Genomic DNA, 22,367 nt, shown 5'->3' on the forward strand with positions numbered 1-22,367 from the left:
AAAGCCTACATTTTAAAACACCCAGGATCTCCAAAGTCCCATACAGCTCAAAAATTCTAACAATTCTGTCTTCACATGAATAAAGAAAAAAGGTTCTATTCCCTTAGGTCAGGGGTCAGGAAACATTTTCTGAAAAGGGTTAGACAGTAAATACTTCAGGCTTTGTCAGAAACAAGGCCTCTGTCTCAGATCCGTCTGTTTGTAAGTTTACGTTCCTTAATAACATAAACACCACTCTTACTGGGCAGGCCACACAAAACCAGGCTGCAAGCCAGTAGACCAAGTGGGCCAGAGTTGGCCAATCTCTGCTTCAGATGGCACGGGAAAGTCTACAGACCTACGGATGCCTTGAAAACACAAAAAGTCTTACTGAATCCCTACTCAGATTAACATCAATCTGCAACACATAACTGGAGAACCACCATTTGTAAAGGTATACAACAAACTCTAAGTGGTTTCCTTGAAAATGTCAGGCCCAAATAGTAATCTGAAACCATCCACTCCTGACCCAGAAATGGCTGCTAAGAGGTCATGCGACCATGAACTCGCATCTGTGTTAAAAGAAAACAATGAGAAAAGATCACCTTGTTGAAATAACCATCCTGCCTAGAGTTCAGTGAACGCAAACTCAACAGGGTCACAAACCAAAAATCCTTTACAAGAAAAACACGGCACTGTTCCAATTCACTTAGAGTCTGGATTTCTAGAACCAGACAACAAGGCTAAGCGACCGAATGACCCATCGCTATGACGCACACTGACCATCAGGGGCAGACACTGAACACAGGGGCTGCCCCCTGGTGGTCAGTGCACTCCCACAGAGGGAGTGCTGCTCAGCTGACCAACAGGCGCCAGATGCCTGGCTCACAGCTGGCAAGCACAGCTGCAGTGGCATGAGCCTCCCCTGCCTCCGCAGCAGCGCTATGAAGCACAGGCGACAGCAGCAGGCACAGCAGGACCAGAATGAGCGGGAGTGGCAGGGCGCCGGCCACCTGCCGCTTCGTGCACTACTATATTCCTCGGGGGATGTTGGACTGCCAGTTTCGGCCCGATCCCTGCCTGGCCTGTGGGGATCAGGCTGAAACCATCAGTCCGACATCCCCTGAAGGGTCCCAGATTGTGAGAGGGCGCAGGCCAGGCTGAGGGACCCCACCAGTGCACAAATCTGTGCACCGGTCCTCTGGTAATATATGTACAGCCAAGTCTAAACTCTTCTTTTAAGATGAAAGATGCTATTTTACTGAGTTTTCAAAGACAGTTAACAATCGCTAATGGTAGAACCAAGAAAAGGAACTATTGGAAAATAAAATAAAATAAAATGCTAAACTTCCCAGAGTAAAACAAAATTTTATGCTTAATCTCAGTGGAAGTGCACAAAGACCTCAGCAAGAGTAACAATTGGGACAATTTTAATTTAATTTCCAAATTCTGCTGAAGCAGTATTCAAGTCCCAATAATACGTGTTGAACAAGTGTGCAGCAGACTATAATCCTAAATCAAGGCAGAGAGAAGGGAAAACAAAAAACAAAATTAAACAAAGGAAGTTTCTGATTTGCAGGATAATGAAAGGAGCTCAAGATGTGCTCAGTATTTGAAATCTTTTACACTTGCTTTATCCCCTGAAATGACTCTACTTTAGTGAAAAGTGCAGAAATGTACCCAATTTGAACAAGTGGCCAAGACGGTAACCGTGGCCGATGTCCATCCAGGAGGAAAGAGAAGGTAAGGATGGGTGCTCAGAGGCTCGGTGCTGCTGGAGAAACCCTGCCTCTGATTCTGCGAGTGCGGGGAGAGGATGGATGGGGAAGCCGCGTCAGTGGCCCAGGAATAAAAGTGGGGGCCTCAGGGACCAGAGATTGGCTTGCTTCTCATATGAGGCTTTTTAAAATTCCACGGCCACCTGGCGAAGCAGCAAATTATTTCTGGAGAAATCAATTCATTCTAATTTTAACAAAATTTCACTTTATTAAAGCTATTTCACTCATCGAGATTCCATCAGAGGAAATACCTGTGGAAATTCAGCTCATTGAAGGAAAGAGCACCTAACTGGCTGGTTTAGCAACAGGAAGACAGTTCCAGTGATTTGGGCTTTTTCTTTTATCGGACTACAAAGTGTCAACCAGAACCTATCAGAATATGGCAAAACCTAATCTTATTAAACTATGTAAACGGAAAATAAAACCCAAATGGAAGCCCCTGGGGCCGGGGTGTTTTCCGATGGCTCCCACAACGGCCATCCCATGTCAGACAAATACCACCTTCTTTTTCTTGTTGAAAATATTTCTCCCATTACTTTGTAGGGTGTGGAGTTCTGGTTTCAATCCGCATCATCAAACATTTCTATCTTCTGTCAAAGGGGTTATCTCATCTAGAATTCTTCCTTCAATATCCCTTCCTCTCCTCGGAATGAAAAGGAAGAAGAGAAAAGGAGGAGGGAGGCTGAGGGAAAGGGGGAATGGTTTTACAGGATTTTCTGTAGACCACTCTCCAGCTGAGGGAACTTGGTACAGAGAGGTTCAGCAATGTGGCCAAGATCATACAGCTAGCTGGGTTAGGTCTTTTAGGTTCTCCCATAACCTCTGACCATGACTGTGCCTTGGAAGTCATTACATCTATATATATAAACCCCTACTTTGCAAACAGACTGAATGGTGGAACATCCGAACAACTGGTCACTATGACATGCGCCGACTACCAGGGGGCGCGCGTGGAACATGATGGGCGTCAGCAGCAGAACACAGAACATGGCAGGTGTCAGCCACGGCGGGATGTTGGAGCAGGTGAGCGGGGGCGCCAGACCAAGGTGGGGTGCCAGTTGCTGTCATCGGGGCAAGCCTCCTGTGGTTATTGAAAATTCTTTGCTCCCACGCGCCGCGGTCCTGCCAGCCACTTGCACCTGCTGCCAGAGTCGGCCCCGAATGCTCAGCGCCATCAGCAGGTGCGAGCAGTGGATGCAGGCCCAGATGGCCCCTGAGGGCTTCTCCACCTCCCCCTGCTCCTGAGGGGCAAAAGGGGCCGGTGCCGTCAGCACGTGGGAGCGGCAGCAGCAGGAGCAGGGCTGGCCAGCAGAAAAGGGACCAGGGCCGCAGCAGGAGGGGCCATGCAGGAGTGCAGAGGATGGGCCAAGACGCACCCCTGTGCCCACAGCAGCCTCGCAGCCCACAGTTCCTTTCAAGCTGCATGAATTCATGCACTGGGCCCCTAGTTGCTTCATAAAAGTCTATAGATAAGTCTCTCTTCTCCACTAAACTATAAGTACCTTAAAGGTGAGAACTTTATCTTAATTATCACTTATCCTGGTTTGTTCACTCGGTACTTGCTGATTAGCTAGAAGATGTTGGTTGGTTGGATGGATGGATGAATGGATGGCCAAAAAAAATGAATACAAAACCAATGAGAGAAGTCGGTTGCAGTCTGTAAGGGCAGAAGTATTTTTCATTGAAGGTTACACCTTGGGTTCACATGGGCTCCTTTTAAGAGATCCCTGGAATTTCATTCTTTTAAAAGACACTTGTGAATCTTGCCATAAAACAAACAGCTCCAACATTTTTTCAAGCCAATTAAAATGATAATTCTTAGATAAGAGCATAAACATTTTTGTTTTTTTGCAGTTCAGGAAGAGAGGTATATTTTGCTCCAAACGAACTCAGGAAGTTAAAATTTAATTTGTTTGCTAAGGAAGATTTGCCAAAACGAATTACCTCTTAATGGAAACAAGCTACTAGGGCACTGTTCTCTCCTCAAGCAACGGTTCGGTGCAACCTACTGTAAAATTAAGCAGAGAGAAAAGGGCAGCGCTCAGGGGAGTTTAACACATTCCTTCTGACAGTAAAATTGGACCAATGTGGTAAGCAATTTACCGTTCTGCTATAAACCCAATAATAGGCTAGAGTCACCAGGGCCATGGTGTTTTTTAAGAAAATCCCTGTCAGGTACAATGCAGATTTGAGCATCCTCTTATTCCTTATTTAAGGGGGACAGTAAATTCTCATTTGTACTATGACTACACTTTTGAAGACTTCTTTATCCGCTAAGAATCCTATAAGAATAAACCCGGTAAGATAGTAAATGCTTCACTTGACGTAGGATGGTTTAATGTTCCAACAGTTACTTGGCACTCTGAACTCTTAATGCTAAATTAAGATGAAAATCCTTCAAAGAACACAACGCTGAAGAATCCAATAAATGAGTTACATTTATAACAAAAGGTTCATGGTTACTTTTATAGTACTAGAAATCGATCTGCCCATAACAATAAAGGAATTCCACTCTTAATATACACTTACAATCAAGCATTTTGCCTAAAACTCCTGCCCCTGAGTCACTGGGGGAACTGTCATGGGTTACCATTGTACACACTTTCCAAAATGTGGGTGGGTGATACTCTTTTCAAGGTTAGGCCTAACTCTGGGTTAAAATAAACAATTAAACATAGGACATTCGTAAAAACTGACCACAAGTAATAATAAAAATTAGAAACATAACAAAAATATGACCTGATCACAATGCAGTAAAAACTACAAATTAAAAAGCAAGGGACCATTTCCATCTATCAGAACGGCAATGATGGACACTAGAGACACTAATCTAATAAAGGTTTGGCACCAACGGGCACTTTCCTACACGGCTGGTGGGGAGAACTAACCTCCTAGACTGAGGCAATTCATCGCCTTTCAAAATTACAGAAGCTCAAACTAGCGGTTCCCAAACTTGCTTTCATATTGCATCACCTGGGGAACTTCAACATGCCTGGTGCCTGTGTCCAGCCCTAGAGGTTGGATTTAATTGGCCTGGGCTGGGCCCTGAGTCTTATACTTTTCAGAAGATCCCCAGAAGATAACTAATGTGCAGACAAGTCTGGGGATTGTGGGCTTATCCACCCTTTGTTGAAGCAAATCCAGTTCTCATTATTTACGAGACACATACATGTTCACACATGGTGAATGACCTATGGCATTACTCACAGCTTTGTTTTGTAATACCAAAAGATGGGAACACATAAATGGAACACAAAGGAGGCTCGCTAAATAAATGCTGGATATTCATAAAGTGCAGTACTAAGTATCTCTCAGAAAGAGGTGCGGAAGTGTGTGAATTACATCTCACTAAAGCCGCTATGTATGTCTGAAGAGGTGCAGATGGTGTAGGCAGCATGCTCATGTCTACGGGAGAATTCACACACACGGTGGTAAGAGTGGCCATCTCTCGAGGTGAAAGTTTGCTTTTCTCTGTATACCCTTCAAATACTGACATTTGTACTGTGTTATGTATTAACTCTTTAAAAATGTATTTTAAAAATTAACATGACATCGAAAATCGACCAGGTCAAATCACTATCCAGCCAAACGGAATTTATAAGCCAGCATCCCAAGGGACATGAGGGAACATTTGGGGATGACGGAAATACTCATCTCTAGAGTGGTGGCGGCTGCACAACCGTATGTGGCTGTGGAAGCACAGACTTGTATTCCTAAAATGAGTGACTCTCACTCTGTGTAAACTAGACCTTGAAAACCTGACTCTAAAATAAACCACTTTTTTAAAGACAACTAGACCTCTCGCACAATGCTGTGAGGACTATCAATAAACCAGTTTGGAAACTGCTCTGCTCTTGACCCCTGGAGCCGCACTCAAAACTGAGCCGGGACCACTCCCACATTAACATCCAGCGTCAGGAGAAAAGGCCCCGGGACAGAACTGGGAACCCAGAAACAGGCCTGCCGCGGCGAAGGTGCCGTCAGTGGAGGTCGGGGAGTAATTAATTTCAGTTAACAAAATTCTTCGGGTATCTTTGTACTCAAAATTTACCTTGCCCTTTCAAACTGCTCCATGGAATTGTGTACTATGGCTGTAATATTAATTGAACATTTTTCTCATTTAAAAAATGAATTGCCCAGGTGGAAACCTGTGTGCCCCGTGGCTCAGGGGTAATGAACAGGGTACTGTTGTGTGCTGCCCTTCGGAAATGAATGGGGCTGCTCAGGGCAGAAGCAAATGGCCTGAGGGCTGCCTCCGCCCAGCACTGCAGACGGCCCAAGGGCCAGAGCACCTGGGAGCCCTGGGAGTCCCTGACCCTGCGCCCCGTGCATTGGCACAGCCACGGGGAAGGCTATTTGGGTCAGACTCCCCCAGGGTGGATTCTCTCTACAAACAGCCTTTCTTGTGCACAGGTGACAACAGTGACGGGCACACTACTGCGCGGCACTCTCTGTGGGAGCAGACCAGGTGAAACCCGGCTGACTGGGACTGTGCCCGAGTGCCTTGGCTGAAGACCAACTGGCCACTCCGCCGGTCACCGCGCCTACGGGTGGCCTAAACCCAGCACCCTCCTGGGTCACCGACGCAACCACAGCTACTTTTCTTGCTTGAAAGCAAGGAGACCTCCTTCTCTTCTCCTCTGTGGACCGGGTGCCTTCTAACAAATTTCTCAGGAGCCTGAAAGCTGTTGCCATCACCCTAGAAACCAGTTCCAAAAACGTGGCATCATTCCACGCAGGGCCTTCCATAAAGGCAAAAGCTCCCATTACTTACCACAAGCGTGTCAACTACATACAATGGTGGGAAGTAACAGTCTGCAAACACCACAGCGAGGTAATAAACTGTTCAATGCACTATGAGGCAACCGCTGACATTTTAAAGAGGACATGTGCCAGTTTTTTCTCTTTAAGGAATTTATAATTTTAAAGCATCAAAAATGCCACAGGATGCCAACCCCGATAGGGAATAAAGAGATGACAAGACCCCAAACAGCCTAAGTGACAGACATTACAAACCATAAAACGTGAAAAATGACCACTCTGGCAACTCAAATGTTGGACTTGCAGAATCTCATCATCTTTAACATTTGCAGAACATGTAAGTGCATCTCGGAGATGCGAACCGAGAGAAAGACCTGGGGTCTGTACCTGGTGAAGGCGGGGCTGTGCGCAGTCATCGCCACCAGCAGCTTCAGGGCATAGGCCGGGACCGGGCCAGGCTCCGTGAGGATGTGCTCGTACCTGGAATGACAGGTGACGGGAGAAGCGCTCAGTGATTGTCCTCCCTGAAACCCTCCTCTCCACGACAGAAACAAGAGGCTGCAAGGTGCACACACCTGACAAAGCACAGATGCTGAGACAAAGGTATGAGCTACAGGGTCTGCGCTGGCCAACGGGACGATGACACTGCCCACCTCCCAGTGTTGTGGGAAGTTCAATGAGACAATCCACTTAGGGCCATTAGGATTGAGCTGTCCATAGAGCAGGAAGCTTTAGCATTAGGGATCGGTGCCAGGGGTCCCCAAGGCAACCTGCACACTCGGAGATTTGCTATGGGACTCACAAGACGCCCATACGGTCAGATTCATGATGAAGATTTAGCACATGAGCCTCATTACCCAAGGTCGGTATGTTCCAAGACCCCCCTGAGGAAGCCTGAAGCAGCAAACACTACTGAACCTATATATACTATGGCTGTTTCCTATACATACATATATACAGTCTATGGCTTCTCTCTGGCATATCCAACTGCCAGCATCACTACTCACACTCTTTGGGGCCATCATTAAGACAAGGGTGGCGTGAACATAGGCACCGCGATACAGCGACAGTCCATCTGCAGACCCAATGGTCACTAAGTGACTGACAGGCAGGTGGCATGTAGAGAGTGGATGCGCGCGCTGGACAAAGGGAGATTCGCATCCCCGGGGACAGCGCAAGACTTCATCACACTGCTCAGGACGGCACGCAACGTAAAACCTGTCCATTGTTTACCCCTGGAATTTTCCCTTTAATATTTCCAGACCCTGGTCGACCAAGGGCAACTGACAGTGTGGACGGGGACACCACAGACAGCAGGGGCTACTGTGTAGCAGCGCAGCAAGGACGCACAGCTGAGCTGAAGGGAAAGGCGCAGGCGGGGTCTGGCGGGGTCTGGGCACAGACCTCCTGGGGCTCTCCCGCCCCCACGAGGGGTGACATGGAGCACTCTCTCCCCCAGCCACAAAAATGCAGTGCGTGTGCGTGTGTGTGTGTCGGGGAGGGGGGACGTTTCTGTCCAAGGAAGCCCAGCAGAGTCTCCAGTGACCACGGTTTTCATTGGGGGCTGGTCACAGAGGGAACCTCTGTCTAACGAGTATCAAAAGCCCAGACTCGCCAAGGAAAGCAGGGTCCACCATAAGCCATGCTGCCTGCGCAGTCTGGGCACCGCCGGCGGCCCCGGCAGGTGCATGGCCACTGGGAGCACCCGAGGTCACGCTCTCAGATGCCAGCCGTGGGCCGCCTGCACGCAGGCCTGGAGAAGGACGGCAGTCTCAGCTGCTGTGTTAACTCTCCCCACAGCGTTCTTCTTATTAAAACTTAAACATCTGAAATGAAAATCACTGTCAGAATCAACTCCGAAGTTCGTTACCGAGAGTTCCCACAGCGAGGATGGGACCGCGCGCCCATGTTATTCGCTGGGCAGGGGCTGGTTCACATGCGGTGTCGACCTAGTTAGGTTCAGCTGCCCCGTGTACAGCTCCATGCAGATGCTTAAGTGTTGGATGGACAGATGGAAGGACGGACGGACGGATGGACGGATGGCCAGACAGACGGACAGATGAACGAACATACAGATGAACAAACTAACTAACCAATCAACTATGACTTAACTATCTGGAACCACCAACAATTAGAGGCAGCTAGCTAATTCCAGAAAATCCAAAATGTATCTTTAAAAACCCATGCCATGAAGCAGATGCTGCTTATGGGGAGAATGGGCCCCTAGCTTACTCACAGCCTGTTCACGCTCGTGTTGAAAACTGTTATATAACAAGCCTAGTTAAGCAGCCCCTGAGCCCACAGCCATTACAAAGGAGCCGAGTAACGGGAGGAGAGGGACCGGTACAGAAAGGCAGCCTGAGAGCTACAACCAGGACTGGAAAGCCCAGGAAAAACCCGAGGGCAAACCCGGACTCCAAACAGCGAACGCATCGGACGCAGAGGAAACCGCTGCCGGTACCTCCAGGGGCCCAGGGGCCCAGCACACGCCACAATGTTCAAAACGGGGCAGTGAGTCAAGAAAGTGTTCGGCTGGGGAGGCTCTGCTTAGGGGGCGGGAAGAGCCATGTTTTAGAAAGCCTTCTTAAAAAGTATTTTTAAATTATGGCAATGAAAAGCTGTGCCCATGTAGGGCAGATGAAAGACAAAACACCAGGTCATTCATAACAAAATCATAAACAAAATATTAATGTGTGTTTAAATAAACAGCACAACCAAGCATGATTAATTTTAGAAATGAAAACATTCAAATTTAGGAAAACAATACATTTTATCACATGAATAAAACAAAAATCAAAGAAACTTTTTTAGAAATGATAAAAATGCACTTGACACCTGAATTGAACTTTTTTTAAAAAAAGGAACAACTCAGCATACTAGAGAGGAATCATTTTTCCTTTCTGGAATAGTCATACAAAATACAAAGCCCTGCCTGGCCAGTGTGGCTCAGTGGTTGAGGCATCAACCTATGAACCAGGAGGTTATGGTTCGATTCCCGGTCAGGGCACATGCCTGGATTGCGGGCTTGATCCCCTGTGTGGGGGCGTGTAGAAGACAGCTGACCAATGATTCTCTCTCATCACTGATGTTTCTATCTCTCTCTCCCCTCTCCCTTCCGCTCTGGAATCAATAAAAATATATTTTTTTAAAAAGAAAACACACTGAGGAAACATTATTGACTGAAATACAAATGTGTTGAGGTTGTGTGAGGTTACCTAACCTTGGAACAGGAGGGAAGAAGGAAGTCTATACCAGCCTGTTCATGAGAATTTTTGCAAAGAATATTGCTATGTTTTTCTCCCCTTGGAAAATGAGGGGTAAAATTCACATCTGTTCAGAATAGAAATATTGAGTATTTTGAATGTATTTTAATCAAAGAGAGGTTTGCAGCAAGAACTAGCCAAAACGATGCTGTGATTTATTAAGTTTGTCTTCCAAAGAAAGATAAAGCAGCTGAACTGATAATAATTGGACCTCGCACTCTTCTGAATGCCACTTGGCAGGAAAAAAACAGACACAAAACAATGATAAGCCAGGGCTCCGAAAGGGCTTCGCAGGAGGGTGACCAGTGAGAAGCTGCCCACCTGACAGACAGGCACTGGGGAGGAGGACTCCAAGGGCATGGGCGCGGCCAGAGGGAGATCACCGTCAGCATCGGAGCACACTGCCCAGTGGCCCAGACCCCCTTCTCCCACCTTTAGGGTCCTCCCAAACCAGGGCCCTTGCAGGTCCCAAACCGCTGGAACCCAGGCAGGACAAGCCCTGCACCCTATATTCACAGCTGCCCCGACGGAGGGGAAACTTCCGAAAGTCACCTTCAGGGACCCAAGGGATGGACTGTTTCCTGTCTTGTCAAGTACAGCGTGGCCTTGACTTACGAGTTTAATTTGTTCCATGATGGCGCTCGTAACTTAAATTATTCGTATGTCAAATCAATTTTCACCATTACAATGACACAGGATGCTGGGCTGATGATGTGGCGTTCACTGTGACGTTCGCTGCGCCAACTAGCGGTGGGGTATCTGAAGCTGGCTCATAACCCGAATTTTAGCTCGCAACTCAAAGCAAAAAATGGGCCGAGAGACGGCTCGTATCTCGAAAAACTCGTTAGTCGGGACACTCGTAAGTCAAGGCCCCACTGTACCTGAGCAACCAGCGCCCAGGTAGGTAGGCTGCAGAAAACTGACACCGGCTATGTGGGTAACTGAATTACTGAGAAGCTGTTCTGGGGATTTGGCCCCAGAACTGGCCACATGGAAAGAAGAGCCTATTTTGCTGGGTGGTGGGGGGCCTGGGAGTCGGGCAGAGGCACCATGTCATAAGGATCCATTCTGTTGGGATCAAGCCACAGACTCAAATTTCACATCTCCATGGAGTGGACTCTGAGAATTTGGGGGGAAAGAGTGAGTCCAGGTTATCCAAGAAACTCTAGGGGGAAATACAATAAGATTCTAAATAAAAAAACTAAAGTACTTGGCAAAACCACGATAATTATTACCTGTGGGGAGAGATCAAGAATACGATATGAATGAAAAGGAAAGAAAGGTGGCAACACAGGACAAGAAAGTAATCTTAGAAAGGGAGTGGGAAAGAATGGTCAGGCCATATCTTATAAAAGTGCACAATAAGTAAAAAATCTAAGCAAAAAACTTGTAAATCTGTAAATATTTACAATGTGTAAATATTCAGCTATTCTTGGGTGAGAAGACCTCTATGACATCACAAAAAATGAGAAGTGAATAAAAAAACAACAACATTTATTGCTTTTTCAGGGCAAGTTTTTAAATACTACATATTTCTCAATGACAAACCACCATAAAGAAATCAAAAGAGGGAAAAAATTTTTGCAGAATGTTGGTAAAATAAAGAGCTAATATTCTTACTATATAAAGAATTATTGCAAACCAATAAACATCCCACCAGAAAAGAGGGCAAAATCCAACTAAGAAGAGTATCAGTGCCCAAAAAGCATGGGGAGCGGAAATGATCAGCTCACTAACACCTGAAAGAATGAATGCGAGTCCAGCTGACAGGAAGAGTAACACGGGTCATCTCACAAAGGAATGCCGGTCGCGCAAGCTGGTCGTCATCATTGAAAATAATTTGCCCAAACATATTCGAAAGCCCTTACCATGTACATAATTTTTAACACAGTGACTCTACCCCCGGACATTCAACAAAATGACTAAGTCTGCACCCAAAGATGTAGCGCTGAAAATGGTCTTTGTAGCCATTTCTTTAACAGTGAAACGCTGGGAAAGCCTAGATGATCAGGGACTGGGAGTTGTTTAAATGATTTCCAGTGCATTTATAAATGTAGGGGTTAGTAGATTACAAGACAGTCAATAAAGTTGTGTTATATAAGCACATATACCTAGATAATAGATCGATGATAGATAGATAGATAGATAGATAGATAGATAGATAGATAGATAATTGCCAGTACGATGTCTGGGAGTAGGCAGTTCTGAGAAACTTCTAAGAAGCACTAAGTAAACCTCACCAGAGATGGGGAAAACATAGGGGAGCAGGCAGATGTTGACATGAAATGGTGGACAAGAAGCAAAACACTGGGTGTCTTGGATGGCTGGGTAAGTATGTTAATGTTACTTTCTTCTTTTGTTTGCTTGGGTTTTTTTGTTTGTTTTTTTCTTTTAATCCTTGTTTGAGGATATTTTTTCCATTGGTTTTGAGAGAGTGGAAGGAGAGGGAAAGACAGAGAGAAACATTGATTGGCTGCCTTCCACATGCCTGACCAGGGCCGGGAGCCTGCAACCAAGATACATACCCTTGACCGGAATCAATCCCAGAACCCTTCAGTCTGCAGGCCAACGCTCTATCCACTGGGCCAAACTGACTTGGGCTGCTAAAGTTACTTTCTACAACCTATACATGTAAAGGTTTCTGAGCCAGGGAATGATGAAGGCGGCAGTGTGCTCAAATGTGTATCAAGATGGACCTGAGGCCTAAAGAGCGGCTGGACACGTGTGGGTTAGAGAGAGAGAAGGCTGTCAGACGAAGTGTGGAGGTGACCCCTGCCTGTGGGGAAGGCCGAGGATTCCCCTGGACGCTATAAGAAAGGGGGAGATAGCTTACTCTTTTAGGCATTTTCTGTAGAGTCTTCTCCAAAATTTGAAGTAGGTAATATCTTTAGTCAACTCCCAAATTTTATAAAATGACAGTGGGTATAAATCAAGTTAGTAGTCAATATTTTGATACCTTTCCTGTCTTGTGATATTATGTAACCTGAGTTCTATATAACACCGCTGTCTTGCATGGATGCATAGATATTTAAGTATATCAGTAGTTAAATGGATACATAAGTGGATGGAGAAATAGACATGTGGGTAGAAAGACTGATAGATAAGTACATAGACAGATAGATTTTTTTAAAGTGAGTAGATAAGACTTCAGAGTATTAAATTTTATTTCAGACATAAGCCCTCATCTCCTCTGAACTCTTCAATAAACTCAACAGCAAATTTTCATTATAAAGGTATGAAAGGCTAAGAGAAACAACTTCAAAAAATCAACACTCAAGGTTTACAAATTTGGATAATTTGGAGCTAGATAAGGATATTCTTTCATTCCCGATCAGAATAATTCTAGCACCCTAATTCTTTGGATAATATTATAATGCTTCTTCCTGGTGCAAAAATATTTGACTTAAACTTTATATGCCCCAAAAAAAATTTCCTAAGGAAAGGCTAAAAATGAAATACTCCCAACTATTCTGATTGCCATCGAAGACAGCCAAGCTCATGCTTATGCTGACATAGAGTACTTGTAGTAAGGGATGCAATGTCCCTTGACCGACTGGCATAGAAACTAAACTCCTGACTTTTGCTGGACATCATTCCAGAGGCAGATGAACAACCCTACAGTGTGTGCCATCGAAAGGACAAGACAATTCTAATCTGTAAGGAACGCGATTCTCAGATTCTGAAAAACAAAGCCGTAGCCGCTTATGGAGTCATTATGGCGCTGGTAATTGTACAGGCCACCGGAGAATAATAAAAAGGAAAGACATGCTCGTTTTCCCCAGGAGGGGCATGCTGAATGCCACATTGTCATAAAAAACATTTATTAGCACATTTATATCAGCATGATCTCTTTTCCATACAAAACACTCAGAGCTAACAGAAAAGATGAAAACTGAAATCCTCGTTGCCAAAGTGGTTCGTCACCAAAGGGAAACTGCCCAGCAAATGTCTCCCACAGCTGCCGCCTGGCTTAAGGCCTTCCCTGACTGTCCTACCGAACACAGCCCCTCCCCGCTCCCCTTACTGTGCTCCCTGTTCCCTTACTCGGTTTTTTTCTTCACGGCTCTCACAATGAACTGAAATCATCTTCTATATGTATGTGTTTACTGCTTTGTCTTACCCCTGGAATGTCAGCTCAGTGAGAGGCAGGAATTCAGTCTTGCTCACAATAGTCCTCAATATATATTTATTGAATGAATTAACAAAGAAAGAAAGGAGGGGAGGGGGGGGGGAGAACGGATTTCAAGCATCATATGCATAATCACACATGTAATTATATTCCTTACATTTGTAGGAATATTAAAATTCCCTCTTCCCCAAAATAACAACGGTATGTTTCCTGAGTGAAGAACCTAGCCCCATTCACAGTTAAATATCGCAAGAGAAATACCCTCACCTTATGTAACAAAACCCCTCATCCCCCCCAAAAAATGTTCAAACAGTCAGCAAAAGACTGCTTCAGTGCTAAGATTTCACTGATAATGACTTTGATATTAAACTTCTGAGAGGTGCCAATTTTAATTAATAAGGTCACTCTGGGCTTAAGTTCCATTAAAGATTGCCTGTTCTCTTCGGCATGAACCTTTAAAATTAAATCCTTCTCCCTGCTGAAGACAAAGTCATGGTAATTTTCTGAGGATGTATGGTTCTTTCTTCCCAGAAAAACACACTTTTCCTCACTGTTCATATGGGTAACTCAGTTACATTACTGGCACTCGGACTATCTTGAAGAGAAGAGGCGAGACTAAAAGAAGGGGAGGAGGAGGAAGTGAGGACAGGGCCAAGACAGGAATACGAACATATTCGAATCACAAGACCCAGATTAATCACCAATGATCAACATCACCAACTTTAACATGCACAGTTTCATAGTTTCCTCAAGCTGGTGGCGGGAGAGAGAAATTGCAAATATGAGGGGGGTTTGGCAAACTCTTGCTGACTTGAAGATGGAGGGGCCACGTGAGAAGACACGTGGCCACCTAAAGGAACATAAGACAGCACAGAACAAGGACTTCCATTCCACAACTAAGTACTGGGTAGGAAGACTGCAGAATCTCAGAAGGAAGGTGGGTACGGTGGGTGGGTGTAAAGTCATCAACCAAAGAACTTGTATGCACTTATGCATATTCTATGGACAATAGGGTGGTGAAGGCCTGGGGTGGGGGGCAAAGGTGGGCTAGAAAAAGTCATGGGGGGAAAAAAGGGAACACATGTAATACTTTCAACAATAAAAATTTAAAAAAAAAAAAAGTACTGGATGGGATAATGGTCAGAGAAACAAAACAAATGGCATATCTGAGTCCTAACTCAGGACCTGTGAGTATAACCCTATTTGGAGAAAAGGTCTTGGCATGTAGTTAAGGATCTCAAGATAAGATCACCCTGGGTTTAGGGTAGACCTCAAATATAATGACAGATATCCTTATAAGAGAAAGGCAGAGGCAAATCTGAGATAGACACACAGAGGAGAAGGTCAAGTGAGGACTGAGGCAGCGACTGGGGTCACGTCACGCTGCCATAAACCAAGGATGGCGGGCAGCACCAGAAGCCAGGAGAGAGGCATGCATTCTAGGTCAGACTCTCCAGAAGTAACCAACTCTGCTGACACGCTGATGTCAGCCTTCTGGCCTCCTGAGCTGGGAAAGAGTACATTTCTGTTGTTTTAAGCCAGTCCGGTGGGGTCCTTTGTTACTGCAGCCCTAAGAAACTAATACAAACTGCGAGGAACCATTCTGCCACCAACTTGAACGAGCGGGGAAGCAGATTTCTCCCGGGCTTCAGACCAGGACGCGTCCTAGTGGACAGGCACCTGGTTTAGGCAGCATGAGCTCCCAGCAGAGAACCACGTCCCACGGGATATGGGCCTCTGACCTAAGGAGCCTGACTTAACAAACAGATGTTGATGTAAGCCACGAAGCGTGTTAACGTTAGCGAATACTGACAAGCGAAAGTTAAAATCTTGATGGTGAGCATCCTTTCCTTGGAAATGCCCTTGAGTAGCATTTCAAAATTGTGATCAAAGGAACCCCAGAGTTCCGGGAGCTGTTAATAGCCCCCGGGAAAGAGCATCCGAAGGTCATCTAATTTTTAGGAACGCTGAGCTGTAGAAAGTTAAATGTGTGAACTGAGAAACGCACAAGCCAGGGAACAGGAAGCACAGAAAATGTCCCAGAAGAAACGTGTCCCCAGGCAGGCTGATGAACATCGAGGAAGCCCCCGGTGAGTAAAGGCGGCCTCGATACTTATTCAATTTATATTTAAGTAACATTTCTATTTGCATGACTTACAAACTTCTTCGGTAAAAAAATTATTATTAATGTCTGAAATGCTTGGCTCTTCCCGACAGTACATTCCATAAAGGCAGTGGCTGAGCCTCTCTCGGTCACTATTATATTCCAGCAACAAGAAATATGCCCATGATGTAAGACACATTCAATTAGTGTCCATGAATATCAAATGGGCCGGTGAAGAGAGAAACCATTCTCTCCCAAGCTCGATCACGTAACTCGCACATGCAGACTCTGCTGGAAAGAAGCTGGTCAGCTTGTTGCCAACTCCTCTGCCTCTTCCACACCCTGGCCTCCCCCATTCTTTCCTGGGGTGCCCACTCGCTTTCTACCCAATCATACCCAGGTTTCATAACTCAAATACCATCTCCCTATCAACAGCAGTATAATCCTCTACGTACAAAATGCACAAATACTTGTAACTGAAGTCCATCTCTTCAGAAAGAAAAGCATGCACACTGAGAAGAGGTGATGGGTCTTGGATATTAATTCATAGTTTATACAGTCATTCATGGTATTTATGATAGGTATGGGGATGTCAACCTGACCGGGTCGCAGGATACCCAGAGGGTGGGCCAGACGTCATTGTGGGTGTGTCCCCCGGGTGTTGCTGGGGAGATTAGTGTGGGTCAGCAGACCAGTAAAGCAGTGGCTCTCCCTAACGTGGACGGTCCTCACCAATTAAAGTGAAGACCTCAACAGAGCAAAAAGGCTGGGGACGCGGGAACCCCTGCTGCTCCCACTGCCTCCAGTCGGGACCCTGGTCTTTTGCTGCCTTTGGACGTGAAACATCAGCTCTTCTTGGGTGTCCAGCCTGCCAGCCTTCAGACTGGGATTTCACCAAAGGCTTTTCTGGGTCTCAGGCCTTAGGTCTCAGATTGGGACTTGTCAGCCTTCATAAGCAAGTGAGCCAATTCCATACAGTAAATCTCCCTCTCTCTCCATATATGTATATGCATCCTATTTGTTCTGTTTCTCTGAGAACCATAGCTAATATTTAGCTTAATAAGGTATTTATTCTTACCACTGAGTTTTCATTCACATCACACAACAGTTCTGATAAGCACCTTGAACACAGGTATTACATGGTTTTTAACAAGATTAAATTGTTATCCTTCCTTAGAATTTTGCCCGAGCTAATAGAAAAGACACCCGCTCTTCCCCTGGGATCAGCGCCCAGGAGCCGTTTCCCAACAAGGAAGAAACTCTCTGAGAGCAAAGCCACGCAGGAGTGGGCAGCCGGAGCGATGGAGACGGACACACACACACACACACACACACACACACACACACCTGGTTCTGTAGAAATGAACTCAAACCCCCCAAATCCAGTTTTACTTGATGCCAGTGCAAGTCCTGGACTTCTCGGTGAGTAAATAATTATTTTCCAAGTTAAGAGTCCAGGGTTACTACTTGCAAATAAAATACTAATACAACACTCTCCTGTAAAAAACTGAGGGGCCAGGAAAAGCCTGTCGCCTTGGCTTTATCCAAAGTGTTAAGGTCAAAAAAGGATCAAAATGTTAACAAAATTGAAAGTACTGACAGGATATCTACAGTAGCCCCCCCTTAACCCCAGTTTCACTTTCTACGGTTCTAGCATCTGTGGTCATCTGCAGCTGAAAATATTAAATGAAAAATTCCGGAAGCAATACTTAAGTGTTAATGTGTGTGCCCTTCTGAGTAGCATAACAAATTCTTGCACCGTCCTGCCTAAGATGTGAATCCCCCTTTAGGCTGTCAGATAGCAGCTATCCTACATCTCTTTTAAAAATCACAGTTGGCACAAAAGTCACATTATTAGGCATTAGTCAAGAAGATGCTTATGATTATGTATAACCAGTTTGTAAGTGTAAGATGGCATCAAAATTAATGAACCCCATGACACAAGGCTCTAAGCTTGTATTTACCCACATAAGTACATGCCATTCACACACTGTCATACACAGCCATGTGCCCCTCAATGGCGGGGATACACTCTGAAAAATGCGTTAGGTGGTTTCGGCACTGAGCGCACATCGGAGTGCACCTACACAAGCCTAGGTGGGGTAGCCCACCACACACCTCAGCCATAGGGGCAGCCTGCTGCTCCCGGGCTCCAAGCATGTAGAGAGCGCTACTGCACAAACGACGTGAGGTTAGGTCTCTGTAATCATCCTACTGTGTGCTTGCTATGTGAGTAATGGAGTAAAAGGGACAAAGATAACCTCTTTCTGATAATTACTACTTGTTCCCCCACACCCTATCTGTATCTAAACTTAATTTCCATTACAAGAGTTTGGGGGGGAGGAAGATTTCCATCTCTATCATTTCTGAGCAGGGCCCGGGAAAGTCCCAATTTCATCTTCCAGCAGTCTTATCATGTTGACCTTGAACAATAAACTTCACCCCCCACCCCCAGCCATAGACACCTTTAACTCTGCATATCCTCAGAGTCTGTAGAAAAGAGAAGAACTTCTAAATGGTATTTTTCAACATGGACGGAGATTCTCCTGGGTCCCAGGCAGTGTAACAGTTACTGCCTCTTGTCCTAACTGCCTCACGGTGAGCACATTAGCACGTGGACATGAATGTCAGGACAGGGAGACCCCAAGGCCAGCGGTGCCCCTCGTCTGGCCGCGGCATCCTGGGCGGCCCACACGGCTTTGGGTGAGTGCAGAGCACGGTACTTACTGGGGAAGGAGGAAATCTCTAATGAGAGCCAAAAGGTTGCTGTCGGAGTCGATGGGCGCAGCCTGCTTGCCATCCCCGCCCTCCTGGTTCACCAGCAGAGATGTGGTTTCTGAGAGCAACCGCAAGCTGAAGAGCCTCCACTCCACTTGAAAAGAAAGAACGCCAAGAGCGTGACTCCATGGCGATGGAATGGAACCGAATGTGTAACCGATGGAATTCTGGGAGATGTGGTCACTTACCATTTTGGCTTTGAACCAAGGAGACCAAGGGTGGCAGGATATAATCAACAACCTACAAGAAAAGGTATTAAAGACTCGGTTCAGATCTCCATCAACATGGACCTGATAACAACCACTATCTATGTTTTTTTTTTGTCCACTGACAGAATCTCTAACCAAAGGTGTGGTAAAAAGGCAACAGCTAAATTTATCCTGGATCTAAAGTCTGACATGTAATAAACCACCAAGCTCATGTAACTGAAAAAGTCCTCAGGTCAAAATGACATTACGATCATCAAAACCTTCAGGGTTCATGAAAAGAACTTCAGTATTTAATGCAAAATCTGATTGGCATGGGTTGACAGTAAACCATCAAATTAACATATATATAAGCTGGTGATCATGACTCAACTTGAAGCTAAACAACAATCAAAATGTTGGAGTAAAAGGGACAAAGATAACCTCTTTCTGATAATTACTACTTGTTCCCCCACCCCCTATCTGTATCTAAACTTAATTTCCATTACAAGAGTTTGGGGGGGAGGAAGATTTCCATCTCTATCATTTCTGAGCAGGGCATTAGTAGGCATTATTAGGCATACTAATAATTAGGGGGGAGAGATGTATAATCCTCATGTTTTGTCAAATACATCAAAGAGCTATGACAAGTTAATCCTGGTTATTTTTATAAATAGATACAGAAGATGTATATCCACTATACAAAACAACTCTACGATTTCCTAGTAATATCAGACAGAGCACAACCAAATATGGTTTGAAATCTCCAAAATAAGCTCCCCCTCCCCCGCCCCCAAATAAAAATGGACAATGAAGAAAGGACAAATCACTCCCACTGTCTAATTTTGAAACCTACTATCTCATTTGATGAACTGTTTTGGCAACAATACACAGAATTCCTGCCTAGGCTGATAAAAAGGCAGGAGAAACAATTCACAGCCCAACACCACCACCTGGCTGCCCAAACCAATGGAATGCTGCCCCGCACAAGCAAAGCCCACCACGCCTTGCCAACCACAGCACGGCCCCTCCTGGACAATAACGCAGGATGGTCAGTGACAGAGCTCAGGCACCAGCTGTATTTAGGAAGGAATTCTTACCGAGACCCAAAGACAGGAGCAGAGACAAGAACAAGGACCTCAAAGGGGATATTAGCCTCTGAAACTAACAGCTGCAGCGAACAGTAAACAAAGCCTGGCTGAGGAGAGCCAGCCAGATACACATAAAATTCTACACTAAAGGCTCATTTATCTCAGGTCATTCCATCAGGTTTGTTTCTGTACTGGTTTAGGTGAAGCAATCCTAATATGTAAAAACCCTGGGTCCGTCACATCCACAACCACCGGAGGCTCGAGCTAATGCCCAGGCTGTGCGCGCAGCAGGCTCTGGTGGGTGGGGACTTGTGGCAACCGAGATGGGGACAGGGGAGGTTGGGCTGGCACTCACACTCACAACCGCACACACGCACAGACACACACAGCACCCACCAGCTCACAGCCTTTTCTCCCTTTCTTTCCCTCCCTCCCAGCTTGCTCTCAGAGCCTCTCTCAGAATAAGGAAACAAAACAGACTGGGCCTGAAGAGGCCTGGATGGAAGGGAGGGCGGGTAGAAGGTGGAGGGGCCCCCACTGGCCCCGCCCCCTCCCAGTGGGAAAGAGGAAAAGGGAGACAGGGAGGCAGAGAGGCCTGTAGCACTGCTGAGAAAAACAGAGAGAGACAGAGACTGGGTGAGATCAGGCCGGCAGGGGAGGGCAGTTGGGGGCAACCAGACCGGCAGAGGAGGACAATTGGGGGAGAGATCAGGCCGGCAGGGGAGAGCAGTTGGGGGTGAGATTAGGCCAGCAGGGGAGAGCAGTTAGGGGCGATCAGGCAGGCAGGCAGAGAGGTTAGGGGCAATCAGGCAGGCAGAGGGGTTAGGGGCAATCAGGCAGGCAGGCAGAGACAGTTAGGGGTGATCAGACAGGCAGGCTGGTGAGTGATTAGGAGCCAGCAGTCCCAGGGATCAGACCTAAACCGGCAGTTGGACATCCCCCAAGGGGTCCCCGATTGGCAAGGCTGCAGGCTGGGCTGAGGGAACCCTCCACCCATGCACAAATTTCGTGCACCGGGCCACTAGTTGTATAATAATTTTAGAAGTATTAGGATTAAACAATTACGAAAATAGGCTAATGTTGTTAGAAATCAGAATTTTTACAAAGGAAGAAGGGACATGCAAATATGGAATGGGGGAAGGCAAGAGAGAACTATATGGAGATGGACTAGATTTGAAGACACTGGTGTGAATACCTGATTCCAATATATATACATATGTGTATATGCATACATGTATATAAGTGTGCATATGAGTGGGTTACATGAGTGTGTTCATAGATGTATATACATTTCCCAGCTATGTCTCAGAACTACAAGACAATAAATTTGAAAGGGCCTAGAAGTTAAGACATCACATCTCAGGTAATAGCACCTTAGTTCCCTGAGTATGGTCTCTAATGCCATTTCCCACCAAAGGGAACCAAGGGCTCCTCAGAGAAAACACTGATTCCAGGGCCAGGCCAGGGTAAGTTACAAGCTGAGCCCAAAATACCGTGTTGTGCCAGAAAGTACAGAATAGCTCAAAAAATCATGTGCTTTATCACAAGGACACACGAGCCAACTAGACCAAATCTGCTATACTCTGAGCACCAAAATAATTACAATAATGAAGCCATTAATAAAAATAGGAATCTGTGATAGACAGAATGCTGACAGACAAAAGTCCACATCCCTTAAACCTGTTGATGTATTACCGTACACAGCAAAAGGGATTTTACAGATGTGATTAAGTTAAGAGTTTTGATTTGAGGTGTGCATCCTGGATTACACAGGTGGGCCCCATGTACGAGCAAGGGTCCTTATAAGAAGAGATGTGAAGATGCTGTGCTGCCAGCTTTGAAGATGGAAGAAGGGGCCATGAGCCAAGGAATGAAGACAGCCCTAGAAGCTAGAAAAGGCAAGGAAACAGATTTTTCCCCTTAGAGCGGCGGTTCTCAACCAGTGGATCATGACCCCTTTGGGGGTTGAACGACCCTTTCACAGGAGTCGCCTAAGACCATAGGAAAACACATATATAATTACATATTGTTTTTGTGATTAATCACTATGCTTTAATTATCTTCAATTTGTAACAATGAAAATACATCCTGCATATCAGATATTTACATGATTCATAACAGTAGCAAAAGTACAGTTATGAAGTAGCAACGAAAATAATTTTATGGTTGGGGGGTCACCACAACATGAGGAACTGTATTAAAGGGTCGCAGCATTAGGAAGGTTGAGAACCACTGCCTTAGAGCCTCCAAAAGGAAAACAGGGATGCTGACATCTTGATTTCACCCCCAAAGACTTAAA

At 45.7% G+C, this 22,367-nt stretch overlaps 1 protein-coding gene across 2 annotated transcripts in view; it reads right to left on the minus strand.

Moving 5' to 3' along the window:
- Nucleotides 1-22,367, minus strand: part of ULK4 (unc-51 like kinase 4) — a 251,617-nt gene that overhangs the window by 146,318 nt on the left and 82,932 nt on the right. For both annotated transcript variants that reach the window (XM_059664478.1, XM_059664479.1), the window contains exons 28-30: nt 18,981-19,032; nt 18,742-18,886; nt 6,906-6,998 (exon numbers count right to left, since the gene is read on the minus strand). In XM_059664478.1, the coding sequence (XP_059520461.1) occupies nt 6,906-6,998; nt 18,742-18,886; nt 18,981-19,032 (290 nt within the window). The remainder of the gene's footprint in view (nt 1-6,905; nt 6,999-18,741; nt 18,887-18,980; nt 19,033-22,367) is intronic.

This window comes from Myotis daubentonii, chromosome 14 (assembly GCF_963259705.1).
Source record: "Myotis daubentonii chromosome 14, mMyoDau2.1, whole genome shotgun sequence".
NCBI lineage: Eukaryota > Metazoa > Chordata > Mammalia > Chiroptera > Vespertilionidae > Myotis > Myotis daubentonii.